Source organism: Cinclus cinclus, chromosome 8, assembly GCF_963662255.1.
Source record: "Cinclus cinclus chromosome 8, bCinCin1.1, whole genome shotgun sequence".
NCBI lineage: Eukaryota > Metazoa > Chordata > Aves > Passeriformes > Cinclidae > Cinclus > Cinclus cinclus.
In genome coordinates this window covers 7542110-7555904 of record NC_085053.1, presented here as the reverse complement: position 1 = coordinate 7555904, position 13795 = coordinate 7542110, and the positions used below count along the sequence as shown (strand labels likewise).

At 36.5% G+C, this 13795-nt stretch overlaps 1 protein-coding gene across 2 annotated transcripts in view; it reads right to left on the bottom strand.

Annotated features, from left to right (window-relative positions):
- CDC73 (cell division cycle 73) overlaps positions 1 to 13795 on the bottom strand; it is a 102492-nt gene that overhangs the window by 74234 nt on the left and 14463 nt on the right. For both annotated transcript variants that reach the window (XM_062497280.1, XM_062497281.1), the window contains exons 8-9: positions 7764 to 7862; positions 6459 to 6537 (exon numbers count right to left, since the gene is read on the bottom strand). In XM_062497280.1, coding sequence (XP_062353264.1) covers positions 6459 to 6537; positions 7764 to 7862 — 178 coding nt within the window. The remainder of the gene's footprint in view (positions 1 to 6458; positions 6538 to 7763; positions 7863 to 13795) is intronic.

Sequence of the window (13795 nt, the reverse complement as noted above, 5' to 3'; positions counted from 1 at the left end):
ATGGTAATACTTGGCCAAGAATTAGTTTATAACTCCAGCTTCAATATCCCAGCTTCACTGGCAGTAATAGAAGCAGTTAAAATGATAAATCATCTACTAATAAAAGGGTGTTTAAGAAAAAAGAGCTTCATAAATAAAAGTACCATGATGGTAAGACTTTGGACCCTTGTTTTTAAGCTTGGAACTAGACACAGAAGAACTATTAAAGAACTTACTTGAGGGTCTTCAATACACTGGGAATTTCCAATATAATCACTAAAAAGTTATGACACACATTTCCTTTAGGCAAAGAGCAGTCTATATTAAATGCTTCAATCGCAGGTCTAACACTAGGACTACAGAATGCAAGCAAAGCTCAACAATAATTTTGTCATGAAAAACTGTACTGCAACCTTTTGTTTGCCAAATATAATCAATTTTAGAAATATATGGATTGTTAAAAACACCAACATCAAGAGATGCCTTAAAACTACATCTTGAGAGACTAAACACAATAACTAGAACTGAATAAACAACTCTAATGTTTCAAAAAGATAACCCATCACCGTGGGTTTTTCTTCTTCAGTCACTGCATGTATTATGGTCACAGGTTCTCAGTTCCATGACCCAAAGACTGGTAAAAGAACCATAAACATTTCCAGTGTGGTTCATCACAAGTTACCTTTCCAGCATCCCCACGCAGCAATGTGAGAGCCTTCCTGGAAATGAAAATATGCATCAAGCTTTTTGGACTGATAATATTCTCCATCAGCATTTGGGTGCAGTTCCATTTCCTTGCATGTAAGTATCAATGTTCAGAGGGCTTTCTGTTTGCTTAAAGCCACTGCTCCACATCCATCTAGGTCACTCTGCACTTTGATTCTGCACCTTCTGCAGCTCAAGTCATCCAATCCGGCTACAAACTTGAGCTCTGATACATTAACAAAAGAATAAAAGCTTGAAAGCTACTCAAATTAACCTGAATTTCTAGAAGGAAGTCAAGGGAAATAGAACAATGAGCATGTCTCAGACACTGAAGAGCTCAAGTTAAAGACTTGATTTGAACTGTGGATGAATAAGACTGAATAACCACTTCTTTTTTCAGCTGTATACTCTTTCAAGCCCCAGATAGCAACACTATGCAGACTGCCTGGAAATGATTCACTACCCCACTTCACAGTCCCAGTAATTTAATCCCTGACACCAAATTCTACATGAGAGTTTACTGAGCACTCCTTTACAGTACTGTACCCTAACAAGTAAAAGTTTTACACCTAAATTTCCAGTTCATATAGAATAGCTCTGTAATAATTTTACCAGTAATGAACACCAACATCTTAAGTTTCTCACAGTTAAAAACAATTTATGTGTGTTTTCCAGCACAGAAGTGAATGTACAGCGCTGAAAGTTTTTAAACTAGTTGATCACAGCAAGTCAGAAAATATAGACAGAACATATTCTCTTTTCAAATGTGCATCTCTTGCACACATTCTTTGTTAGGGAAAAAAAGAAAAAAAAGAAACATATAAATCTAAAAGCAAATGCAATAAATAAAAGTTTAACAGGTCAAACTAAGTCTGACCAGTAAAACTTCAGAACCTTCTATCTCCTGCTACCAATTCTACTCTCTCTATGTAAAAAGACATCACACAATTTAAAACAAAATAACTTAAAATAAGAAATGTTTTATAAAGAAACTTTCCTAGCAATGTACACAAGAGAGAAACAAAATGTTATGGTCCAGAGTCACCTCAAATATAATAACATCACAGACCTCTGTTCCCTGGGCTTAGCACCTTAGGACTGATTGAAAACCAAACTTCTGGGAAATGGCAGCTGTGTCTGAAAATCCAATAAAGTTATAAATAAAACATAAAATGACAATAGCAAGAAGTCAACAGCAAACTTTGTGGTAGGAAACACTTGAACACAGTCAAGAATATTCTTTTCACCACTACAGGCTGAAATCACACAGCAAGACTGATTTACACTAAATAGGACTGAATACTGCTGGAGGTTTTGGGGGCTTTTTGTTTTGTTTTGGGGACAGTAGTAACAATAGCAACAACTGGCTTCTACTATGTTGAAACTTTGAGAACAACAGGAACACTCCTGGAATAAGCCTTTAAGACCTAATCTTGGAGCAGCACAGGGAAACTTGACTTTGCCATCCATACTGAGAGATGCACTCAATGGGTCACAAAAATGTTACATCTTCAAGACTACCATCCCAGCACTACTGCACACTTTGAAATTACAGAACAAACAAGCATGTGAAAAAGATCTTCTGAGGTAAAGCCATCCAAGAAAATAGGGGAAAACCAAGGTATAGCATCCAAAAATATCTATCAATAACATGCATTTAAATATCAAACATTAGGGCATACAGGAGAGGACACAAAATAAGATCCTAAAGCATCAAATGGCATTTGAGGACAGGATTTTTAAATCCTGAAAAAGATTTTAAAATTATGTTTCTCGAGAAGGTATGAAGAACTGCAGTTTGAAAAAATATCCCCCATAGTAAAGATGCACATTAATAAAGTGTAAAAAAACCACTCAAGTGAGTAAAACAAAGGAAAGGAATAGGACTACCAAGGTGAAAGTAGAGGAAGTTCAGCACAGGATGGAGTTGAAGAGAAGATACCATCACTAACTGCCAGCATGAAAGAAACCAAAGCAACAGGAAGGAAACAGCACCCAAGGAAAGTGACTGCAAGCAGTTCACCTCCCCACCTCAAACACATTTGAGCAGTTGGGCAGGATGGGTACACTGCCAAGCAATATGTTCTTCCCCTTTTCATGTGGAAATACCCAGGATGTGCAATTCCTACTGCAAACAGCATTCTAATGCATCACAGAACTTGGAAGAATGTCAAAGGAAAGGTTTCTCTGTCCTGCCTGACCAAAGCTGCAGGAACAAGACCCTGCTGGACAAAAGGTGACCAAGCCCTGCCACTGGGCTGCTGAGGAGTTCCACTGACTGCACATGGAACTCACTGTTTGCTCCTCAAGAGCAGCACAATTACCACCCCCTCACACTGACTATTAAACCATTCTAGCAGCAAAGCCTGTCCCATCTGGTGTGAAAATTTTAAAGTTAGTCTACCAGAGAGGCATCCCGATACACTGCATCAGAAATAATGATCCATCACTAGGAGCAGAGAAATTTGGCTGCAACTCAACATTTTACTTAATGCATGTTAAAACTCCTAAATTTACTCTCTTAGCTCTACAAGCTTTGAATTTCTTATGCTAAGGATAAGACAGCTAATGGGAAAACTCTGTATTAAAGCACACGAATATTCAAAGAAAAACAGTTCACCTCTTTGCTGCCTAAACTTTAAATATTGTAGTATCATACAAAACTGAACATAGGCAATATGCCACAATCCTGCTGCAACTAGAAGAGGACTACTGTGAACCCTTCCTAGGATTTCAATACCTCTGAGGAAAGAGCAAACAGGTGAGAAGCAAAGAAAAAAGGCCTAGAGACATTGTCTTCGGCTTTGTTTCAATCTTCAGACAAATCCATCACTGTCCCCACTGCTCTAAGCATCACACACTCCTGCCTTCCACAATTTGTAGCCAGCCACAGACAGTCACAGAGGGCAAGGCGTGGAAACCTTTCAGAATGGCAGAAATCTGTAGGATTCAACTTTATCATAGGTGTTATTCATCATTACTAAATAAATATGGATACAATGGCATAAAGACGGCAAATTATTACCCTTTGAACTTAAATATCTTTCTTTTCCTTCAGAATTCTTTCCCTAAAGTCCCAATACTGCAACCTTTCCATAAACATGTGTAATTCCAAGTTCTTACTAGACTTATTTTAAATAACAGTTTAATGAAAAAAAATTATTTCATTTTTATTGATGACTATTTCTGCTTGTAGTCTCACTTCTACACTGAATATTTGGGAGCCACAGCTCCATTTTGAGGGCAACTAAATTAAAAAACCCATAAGTAATGAGTTCACTTGTGACAGAGCTCCAAGTGATGTGCATCGTTCAGTTTTAAGCAAATGACATTATCAGTGCATTAATGCCTAATTATGACAGGAAAACCACAAATTAAAAGTTAATAGTTTTACTATAGAATATCCTAGAAGTAAATGAGATCTTTGCTATTTTCTGAAGTTAATTTGAAGCCAAAGAAGATCACAAATATCTCTAGGTCCTCTCCTAAGAAATCCAGATGTTAATTACTAATGCTATGTAACTTCCATAAGTGATGTACAAATACCTTTCATAAGTCAGTCTCTTGTTTAAAACACCTTTTTTCCAGCACCACATTTTTATTTCCAGTGCTAGCCTACACTTAGCTATGTATTTTTTTAAATATCCCTAGAAACCTGAAATACAAAATTAACTTTGTGTGACTAAACCAAATATAAGTAACCAGACAATTAAGGCAGATAAAGACACTCTAGCAGGAAGTGTGACTGAGTTAGGCAGGTAGAATATGACCACATCACAAAAGAATCTTTCAGCTGGAACAATTGTTGCAGTCCAGTCAATCCCATTTCAGCATCAAGAGAAACCCCAACACCACATCCTCAGACTCACACCACACTGAAATGGGTCTTTCACCACTGCTAATTACAGACAATCGTTTTTTTCCCCTGTAAGTGATTTGATCACATCTCTGCTTTTTGCTCAGAAGTTTCTACATTAAGCTCACACCAATGAGCTGCTCCACAAACTCTTCTGGGTTCTTCTTTCCTGCCATGCAAAATTTGTTATTTCCTTGTTCCCTCCTGAACCACACACATGTGGTAAAAGTAAAGAAATCTACCCAACCTGTTCAGGACAGATGTTTTCTGCAGGGTTCCTGACCAGAACCTTGTCATTTTGGCAGCTAGGAGGACTCAGACCACCCCTGCACCTGAGCTTCCTATTGTAAAAGTGTCCACAATGAACTACAGGCTTTGGTACATTTGAACTGTTACACTTGACCATTCATTTCTTGCTCTACCTTTTTTTTTATTTCACACTGTCCAGTTTAGGTATTTACTACTTGGAAATCTTAACAGGAAATGGTATTAAAAGGAAAACTACTTGGCAGATAGATGAGTTTTGAAAGTTTAAGATAATAACAGAAGGAAACTGAGTAAGGACTAATAAAAACACTCATGGAAGGGTTGGTTTAGTTTTATATTTTTTGTTCCTTTCCCAAACTGCCTTGGCTTTTCTTGAAACAATTAATTCTTCATGGAAGTTGCTTTAGATTATTCTTCAGTGCTGAAAAAGCTACCAAACAGCCTGCTTTGGCTTTTTTCTCCACCCCACCATGCAACTGACAATAATCAGTAGTAAATAATACCAGTGCACTGAATTATAAGTATATGGAGGCCAATGGGGAACAGACTTCCAGAGGATATAATAATCTGACCAAATTTCCCATAGGAAGTTTCATACACAAACAAATACCCCCATAAACATAAAGGATGTATTCACATGTAAATGCATCTTGACAAAACTTTTTTTTTTCATTTAAATTATTTCAGAGATGAGTTGGTAACAGTTCTCCTAAACAAAAAAAATGGTAATAACTTGGACAAAGCCAAATATTCTAAAAAATGCAAGTTGAATTGTTCACCTAGAGTTTAAAATGGCATTTAGCAGCATATAAATCCCTGAAGCCAGAATAGAAAGCCATTAAAAACATTAAGCCCTTAAAAACATGGCAAGTTTCATTAAAGAGGAAAATTATTTTGTTTGAGAACTAGGAGAAAGAGGCAATTCAGAAGTGTAACAAAATTTGCATGACCTTCTGCAAGAAGCACAAAACCATCCAAGCACAACAACCACAAGATTGCAAAATAAAATCCCAGCAAGACATAAAAGTGAAGTTACTGAACTTGTGCTAAAAACAGGATAAAAAAAGCAATGGAGACAGGAGAAAAACTGCATTAGAATGACAAGTCATCACTCAAGTTCAATGTTCACCATGTTTTAAAACTGGTGAGAATTCTTCAATATTGTGGATTGTTTCCATCTCCTCTCCAGAAGGGAGCTTGTGTTTTGCACTGCTGTTCCCAGTTTGTTTTCTAATTTAAATAGACACAACAAGATAATATTTACTTGGAATTACTGGAGACAACTTTTAGAGTAACTCTGTTTGAGGATAGGGAATATATTACATATTATGCACCTGTCAGTTACCCTTGCAATTGTGCTTGTTTATTAATTGCACAGGACCCTCCCTAAACAATTTTTTCCCCAAGAAGTTCTGGTTTTAAGCCTTCAGTTTGCTTCCTAAGAGGTAGAAATAATTTTTACTGAATAATACTTATGGATTTTATTACTTGGAAAGCTATCTTGAGGCATAGTTACAGCTCTTTTTCTGTCTTTTCATAGATTTGTGAAATAATAGCAGAGAAAATCCCCTAATATGAACTTTATGACTTGTCAGTTTGGGTTCTCTTTTTTTTTTTTTTCTTTTGAAAAAAAACATTGCAATCAACTTACCCTCTTTGCCTTTAAATCTTTCCTGATCATATCTGTTGTAGGCAGCTGGAATAGGTTGCTTATTTCGCAAAGTGGGATCCTAAAACAAGTTAAATAACATTTGTAAACCATACTAAAAGGTACTTGATGGTTTTTTAATTTCATGAAGAGTTACTTATAACTACTCAACACTATAAAACCAGTTCATTTTCATAGGAGTTTCAATGCATTTGAAAACTTCTGATGTTTCCATTCAATATCCACTTAAAGTCATACAGAAATAGAGTTTAGTACTGAACGCAAAGAGAACAAACTGAGGCAAAACTAAAGTAACAAACAATAACAAACTACATGACTAAAGTATCTACTGAGTTTTTGTTAAATAATTAGCAAGGAAAAAACATCAACTGACAATTCATGACTAAGGCTTCAGCCACACAAAATTTCCCTTGGCAGCCTGATTAAGATAAAATTTTGCTAAATAAAATAAATAAAAAGTTTTGAGGGAAAAATGGCGTTCTGGGGAAAAAGTTTTTAAAAAGCACCAATCTAGAAGCACCCTCAATACCAACTCAAACCTTTCTGTGGATCGGTTTAGTTATGTATTCACACCTTTTCTAAGTGGGACATTTGAATAATGCCATGCACAATTTAAAAAATTCAGCACAAAGCAAATATTTACATGTTGGAATTCATCTTGCTATTTAAATTTAGTTCTTTGTTAAATGCAGTAGCAGCAAAACCAAAACACAGTATGATCCAACAGCTTTCAGAGCAGACTACCACCATGTGCAAAGATACATTAGGTTTAATAGAACACAACAGTAAACACCACAATTCTAAACAAATCCTGTCTAATACCTAGATAGAAGTAAACAATACAGCTTGAAGTTGGTCCTGATTTATCACAGGCAAAAGAAAGCTGGTTCGAGCTGTTCCCACTCATGAGTCATGCTCCAGATTCTTAAACATTTGCTACCCTATCTGTCAGAAAAGCAGCAAAACACTTCATTTGAAATGGCAGCATTCTCATCAAATACATTTTTTGCAAATAGATGCAGCATGTGGCTAATGCTTGATAGATGCAGAAGCTGGCACTAGCAGATTAATCTCTCAGCAACAAGAGCATATTGAACTAATTAAACTAATAAATTCAACTCTTTAAACACCAATAAATGCAACTTAAGAATGGCTGAGAAGTTATGCTTAAAAAAATGTGCATTTTTTGAAAGAAAACCAAAACAATTGTGTACGTAATACTGAGAAGACACTGTACTCTCACTTTTGGTGTCCCAGCCCTCGTGCTCAGCCGAACTCCGCTCTTACCGTCGGTGCTGTGTTTGGTGCAGGTCGCTGCTCAGGTGCTCTGCCTTCTTCTCTGGCTTTAACTGATTGAAGAATTGCAAAAATATTCTTGGCAAAGTTCTGAAAAAGATACCAGGTACCTGTGAACTTTACTGACAATCTGCATTGCAAATTACCATCCAGGTGGAATGGTTAACTTGGTTAACTTAGGTTTCACCAAAAACCAAAAGTGGTGCTCTGGTTTTCTCAATAGCTGATTTCTGACCCCTTTTCTGTGACAGGATCCAAATATTAACAGGGTTTTAAAGCACCGTTGCTACCCCCCTATTCTTCAAGGCCCACACCTGATAAATCTAACTGGCTTCATTACATCACAAGGCATATGAAACTCCTCTCAAAGCACTTGTAACCTATAAGGTACAGAGTTAAGTGTACACAATGTCTCTTACTAATGCCAATTTTCACTAATGGTTCATCAGCAAAAAAAAACCTTTTATCAGTTGGGGAAAACGGCTTTTTTTTTTTTTTACCGGTTCAGAATAATATAAAGTGTTCACAAAATGCTAACGCTGTTCAAGAGTATTGCATATTAACATTGAAGTGGTGTATCATGAAACAAATAGATGAATTACAAAACAAAGACTTCTGGGGTGAATTTTGTAGAAATTATTTAGAGAGTTGTACAACTGCAAAGCTCGCCTAAGCCTGCTCATTTGACCTCAGTGAACAGGTTGTAAATCCACTGCAAGCCACCAAGGGCAGGAACTGGAAAACCACCAGAAACCACTTACAAAGGCAAAGCCATGCCCTGAGCAAACCCAGTTCTTTTGACAACATCAGAAAGAACTCACACAAAACCGCATTTAAAGTTCTTTTTCAGTCAGAAAAATCCTGGGGAAAAAAAACTTTCAAGAGCTGCAAGCCATGCACATATCAATTATATGGGGACACTCCCAAACTGCAGCCTGGGCATCGTATCAATCACAACTCTTGTCACTGCTGTGCTTTATCACGCCCTGTCTAAGAAACAAGGCTACTCCATCTTGTGAAGCTCACAAGGAAGAACTAATTAACAACAGGAATGATGTTATACGAGTGATTATCCATGCAGAAGCCAAATCTCCCACTCACAAGGAAGTTACAACCAACATTCACATCCGTATTTTGCTCATAAAGCACACAATTAACATAGACTTAAAGGGAATTTGAACTTCAAATGATGAACTTTTAAAAGGCCTTTAAACATATGGGATTTCAATAGCCTTAAGTTGCACATCCTGGACCAAACTCACGTAAGAATCTTGTGGGTTTTTTTCTCCTATCTGCTGAAAACAAGCCACTAGCAAGCATGGAATCAGAAGTGATCTTGCTGATGTCTTTTTCCCACAGCATGAAAATGCAAGTCCCCCAGGGCCACAGCTAATGGCTGTTTGGAAGGGGAGAAAACCAGCAGTGTTTTAACAAGCACTCAAACCAACATCATCTTCTTGCTGGTCACTGGCTTGGTCAGGGATATGGGATTATATTACTGTGACAGAAAAATGATTGAGCAGTAAGTCCACTGCATGTACCTGCTGATTTGTTAAGCCCTGCAGAGTTGAAGACTGCTGAGTTTTCATAGTTCATCCCTTCAGAGATAAGAATATTAATATTCATTAGCTTCTGCCCTAGATTTAGTTAAACTTAATAATCAAGTGCAACATTTTTACTACCAAAAGATTCTGGTCTGGGGTACAGAGCAGAAGAGAAGAGGGGAAAAAAACCCAAATATCAAAATACTTGTTTCTCTACACAGAAGCTTTATCCCATGCCAACACAGTGACTAACATACACCAAATCAAGTTACTATCACTGGTGGTGATTTAATGCCAGGATATTTGTGGAGAAATCCCAGGGCCAGTCAGATCTGGCTACCCTGATGAGGAAGGCTTAATCAAGTCACATCACTAAATAAATTTCTTTTGCAATAAAAATACTTCCATCACAATATATCACAGTTTATTCTAAAAAATTGCAGTCTTTAATTTCTGTAGGTCACCTTAACCCTAATTCTCATTATCAAAGACTACTAGTCACTACAGCAGCTTTATCATGCTAGCAAAAAAAAAAAAAAAATTTTTTTTAATAGTGATCAAGGATAAACATTGGTTTTAGCTTCATTGAAAACAATCCTAGAAGAAAAAAAAAAAAAAGAAGAAAAGTATACTTCACCTCTATCATCTGACAAGAATAAAACCTGAAATCTAACATGTAAAACTAGAAGTATATACCCTGTTACATGGTATGGTTTACAGTGCTTAAAAAACTTTGTATATAATTTGTAACCAGTTCTCAACCAGATTTACACTCTAGCGTTTCACTGCAGAGAAAGGGGAGCCTAAGAAAAACCATACAAATTTTTAAAAACCCTTAGTTGAACTGACAGTAAGGATTTCTTGGACGTGCATCCCAGGAAAATCAAGAGCTGCAGAATGCTGTAAACATTGTCCAGACTTAGAGTAGGGCTGGAGAAGGAAGAATTGAGCCCCAACTACATTTCTTTACACATCTGCTTAATATGCTGAGACATACTGCTAAATCCTTTACAGCCATTGGCAGAGTGAAAGGCTGTGCCAAAAAGGCAATATTCATATCACAAGTTTTCAGTAATTCCTATATATGGCATGAGAAGAATGAAAACAGTATTGAGATAAAAGTACAGCAGAAATTAAAACACTGCTCATAAGGAACATGAAGTGATGAACTATATAAGAAAAAAATTTGCACATCTAAAATTAAAGCACACATTAAAATCTAGAATTCAAAGAAAAAAGTAAATAAAAATTATTTAAGGCATCACTCTCCTATGCCTCAGAACATGTATCTTCAATTTGCAAACTGTTCACCAGCTTGGATTTTCTCACCTCCCAGCTCTTGTAACTCACTCTGCAGGGACTCACAGTACCCCTCAAACTGTTCTCTGCACACTTTTGAGCTGGGCAAGTCATGCTGGGGAACACAACAAGCACACTGCCACACAGGAGACTGTGGATTAACCACCTGAACAAATAGGTGTCTGTGATCCTGCTTTCAGGACAATGGTAGTTTAAGAAATTCACACTACATTACTGGGATTTATATTGCTAAACAACTGAAAGCAGAGCACATGATGACTTTGTCAAGGTTCAGATTAGGGAGCCTATAAAAAAAAATGGTAAAATTGAACTTGTTGCTAACTGTCAGGGGGAAAAAGAAAAATCAGGCACTCCTTTCACAAAAAGTTAATTACATTTCTCTGTGTTGCCCTCAAAAAATTAACTGTGTATTACTGAAGCTGAACTCAAAACATAATTATGTCTACTGCCTGTATAGCTGTGGACTATGCTCCCTGTACAGCTCCCTGTATATTTGTAAACTACATGTTCAATAAAAAAAGTGCAGTTTTCACTTGCTCTATGTTATCTTCCCTAAATTTTTATAGCAAGAATATTATATGAAAAACAACTGAAACATTTAATATGAAATGCTAATTCAGAAGTGTGAAAGAGCAGCAAAACTGGAAAGATGAACACTGAAGATACAGTACAGCATAAAATCTCAAAAATCCCAGTCCCCTTGATACATAATCCTAGTTTATTTCTCCAATGAATGCAGCATATGGAAACACATAATTTTTTAATAGCTATGTTAGAGTAGTGTTTAAGGAATTACTTTATAGCTGACCTAAATATTCTTTCAGGACACATGCTGCTTTATTCTACAGATTTTTGGGTTGAATTCAAGGCACGTATAGACAAAACAAGATTTATTATTGCTCAATATAAATACAATTTTTAATATCTGGCCCATCCTTCCTTTACATGCAACATTCACAATGTTTGCAGTAGTGTCTGACAGCAATAAAAGAACCTGCCTAGATTTACAAAGGAAGCCAGTCCTGCATAAACTGGAGTTTGGGTACGCAGGCTGTCCCATGATGTTTGTGCACAGCCACTCCAAACCCACCCTCCTGCTCCTCCTGAAGGACTAATGAGGACACCAGTTGCTATCAGCCTGGCTTTACTTTTTCAATTTGCTATTAAAGTTTCACTACTGTGAATTTTAAGAAGATGAGACAATTCTGCCACCTAGAGTCCACACATAAAGATGCTTTTACAACCAATTTCTTTTAAAATACCCAAAATTTTACTCTCAGACCTCTCAGTTGTGTAAAGTGATTAAAATACTATTAGCCTTGCTTCAAAATTGTTTTTCCAGCAAAATTAAAATTACTGGAACTTCAATATAACTGTAGAATTAACCTCATCACAGGTGACTTCACTAGTAAGAATGGTCAAGAGTTGTCAGAACAAAAATATGAGAACTGAAAGTAACTGAAAATATTATTTACTTCAAATGCAGTAGTTACTGTGAAAAGGATCAAATCTATAAAGAAAATACATTAATTTACAAAATACAATAAGCAAGTACTAACTGCAATAGTAATACTTTTCAGGTAGTAACAACTCAAAATCATTACCACCACAAAGCTATATGTACAGATAAAAAAACCAAAACAGTTCTGCTCTTTAATACTTGTGTATAAGAATACAGAAGACCACAAAATAACATTCTGGAATAGTTCAGATGCTGTATTAGATAAATTTGCAGTTGTGGGTTACATCTGAGGTAAATGCCACATAGCAAGAAAATGCCAATCCCTCCAGCTAAGTCAACTATAAACTCCAATCATCCTATTCAGCTCTGGTCTTCTCTCACCATGCACACAAAAATACCCAGAAGCTGGGGGCAGCACAGTAGGGAAACACAAAGCAAGATTATCAAATTTAATACATAAAACTCACAGCCAAGAGCTATGAAAATAAATTGGAGCTTGAAGTCTATTCCCTTCTGTATTAACATCTTGTGTCATGGATAACAATACACTGGGCAACAAGTAACTTTCCCAAAGAAAAGTACAGATAACTAGTATATTACAACAGGGCTGCAATAACCAAAGATATAAAAGCTGAAAAACTATGAAAGCTTAAAAAAAAAGTTGTTTATTTAATCAAATTACTTGTTATACAGCATAAGATTTCCATGCTTTCAAAACAAAACTTAAGAACATGTGCTGGATAGCCCAGACTAAGTCTTTCACATATGAACATAAATATAAGGATTAAGGCAGGAAAACACTTTATTTTATTCAGTCTTATTTCACACCTTATTAGAAAGAAAAATATATAAATAAAAAAGCTCCAATTTAGAATATTTTCTGAAAAAATTGTATATATTAAGCAGGGAAAGTATCATTACCCAGACTGCAAGAAAATCAAATTCACCAGTCTGTAGCAGTGAAGCAACAGCAAGAAAAAAAAACAGACCACTGTACAACATTTCAACCTTGACCTTGTAAGTAATATCCACTTACAAAAAGATACAATTTCATTATGTAAAGGTTATGAAACTACAGAGACTCAGCTCCACCTAACTGTGATCCCATAAAAAGTCTCAACAGACTTTCCATTACAAACAGTTACCTGCAGAAAGAGCCCACATCCCATCATTGTTCGATTTTATGCACACCTAACTTCATTAGAAACACCTACATCCCAAAAGCCAGTTTCTCCTGTCCAACCTTCATAGTTCCACTTCAGTGCTTTTCCCTGTACTCTCTCCAGGCAGGCAGTCATGTGGAGACACCATATAGGTCACTGTAGACTCCCAGTGCCCAGCAATGTCTTCAAAAGATTTACACAAGGCTCAGGGAAGAGAAAACATTGACAGATATGCTAAAAGCTGAGAACTGCACCAAAGCAACAGCTGGGCCAGCTGCTCAGAGATGTGTACATGTGTCTGCCTGGACAATGCACCTACATCAGGAGTGTGCAGCTACTGTTCAGCTTGTCAGCTGAAGAGATTTAGAAAGGTTATGTGCTATAACCTTAAAGACTTCCCATATCTTTGACAGGCTGGATTATGTAATTTCCTTGCACAGAGGGTTAGAGTTCACTTGAGAAAATAGAATTCTAATATACTTGCAACAGTGAGAAAAGATAACTGAAGATTGCTGGCCAACATTTAAAGTTTTA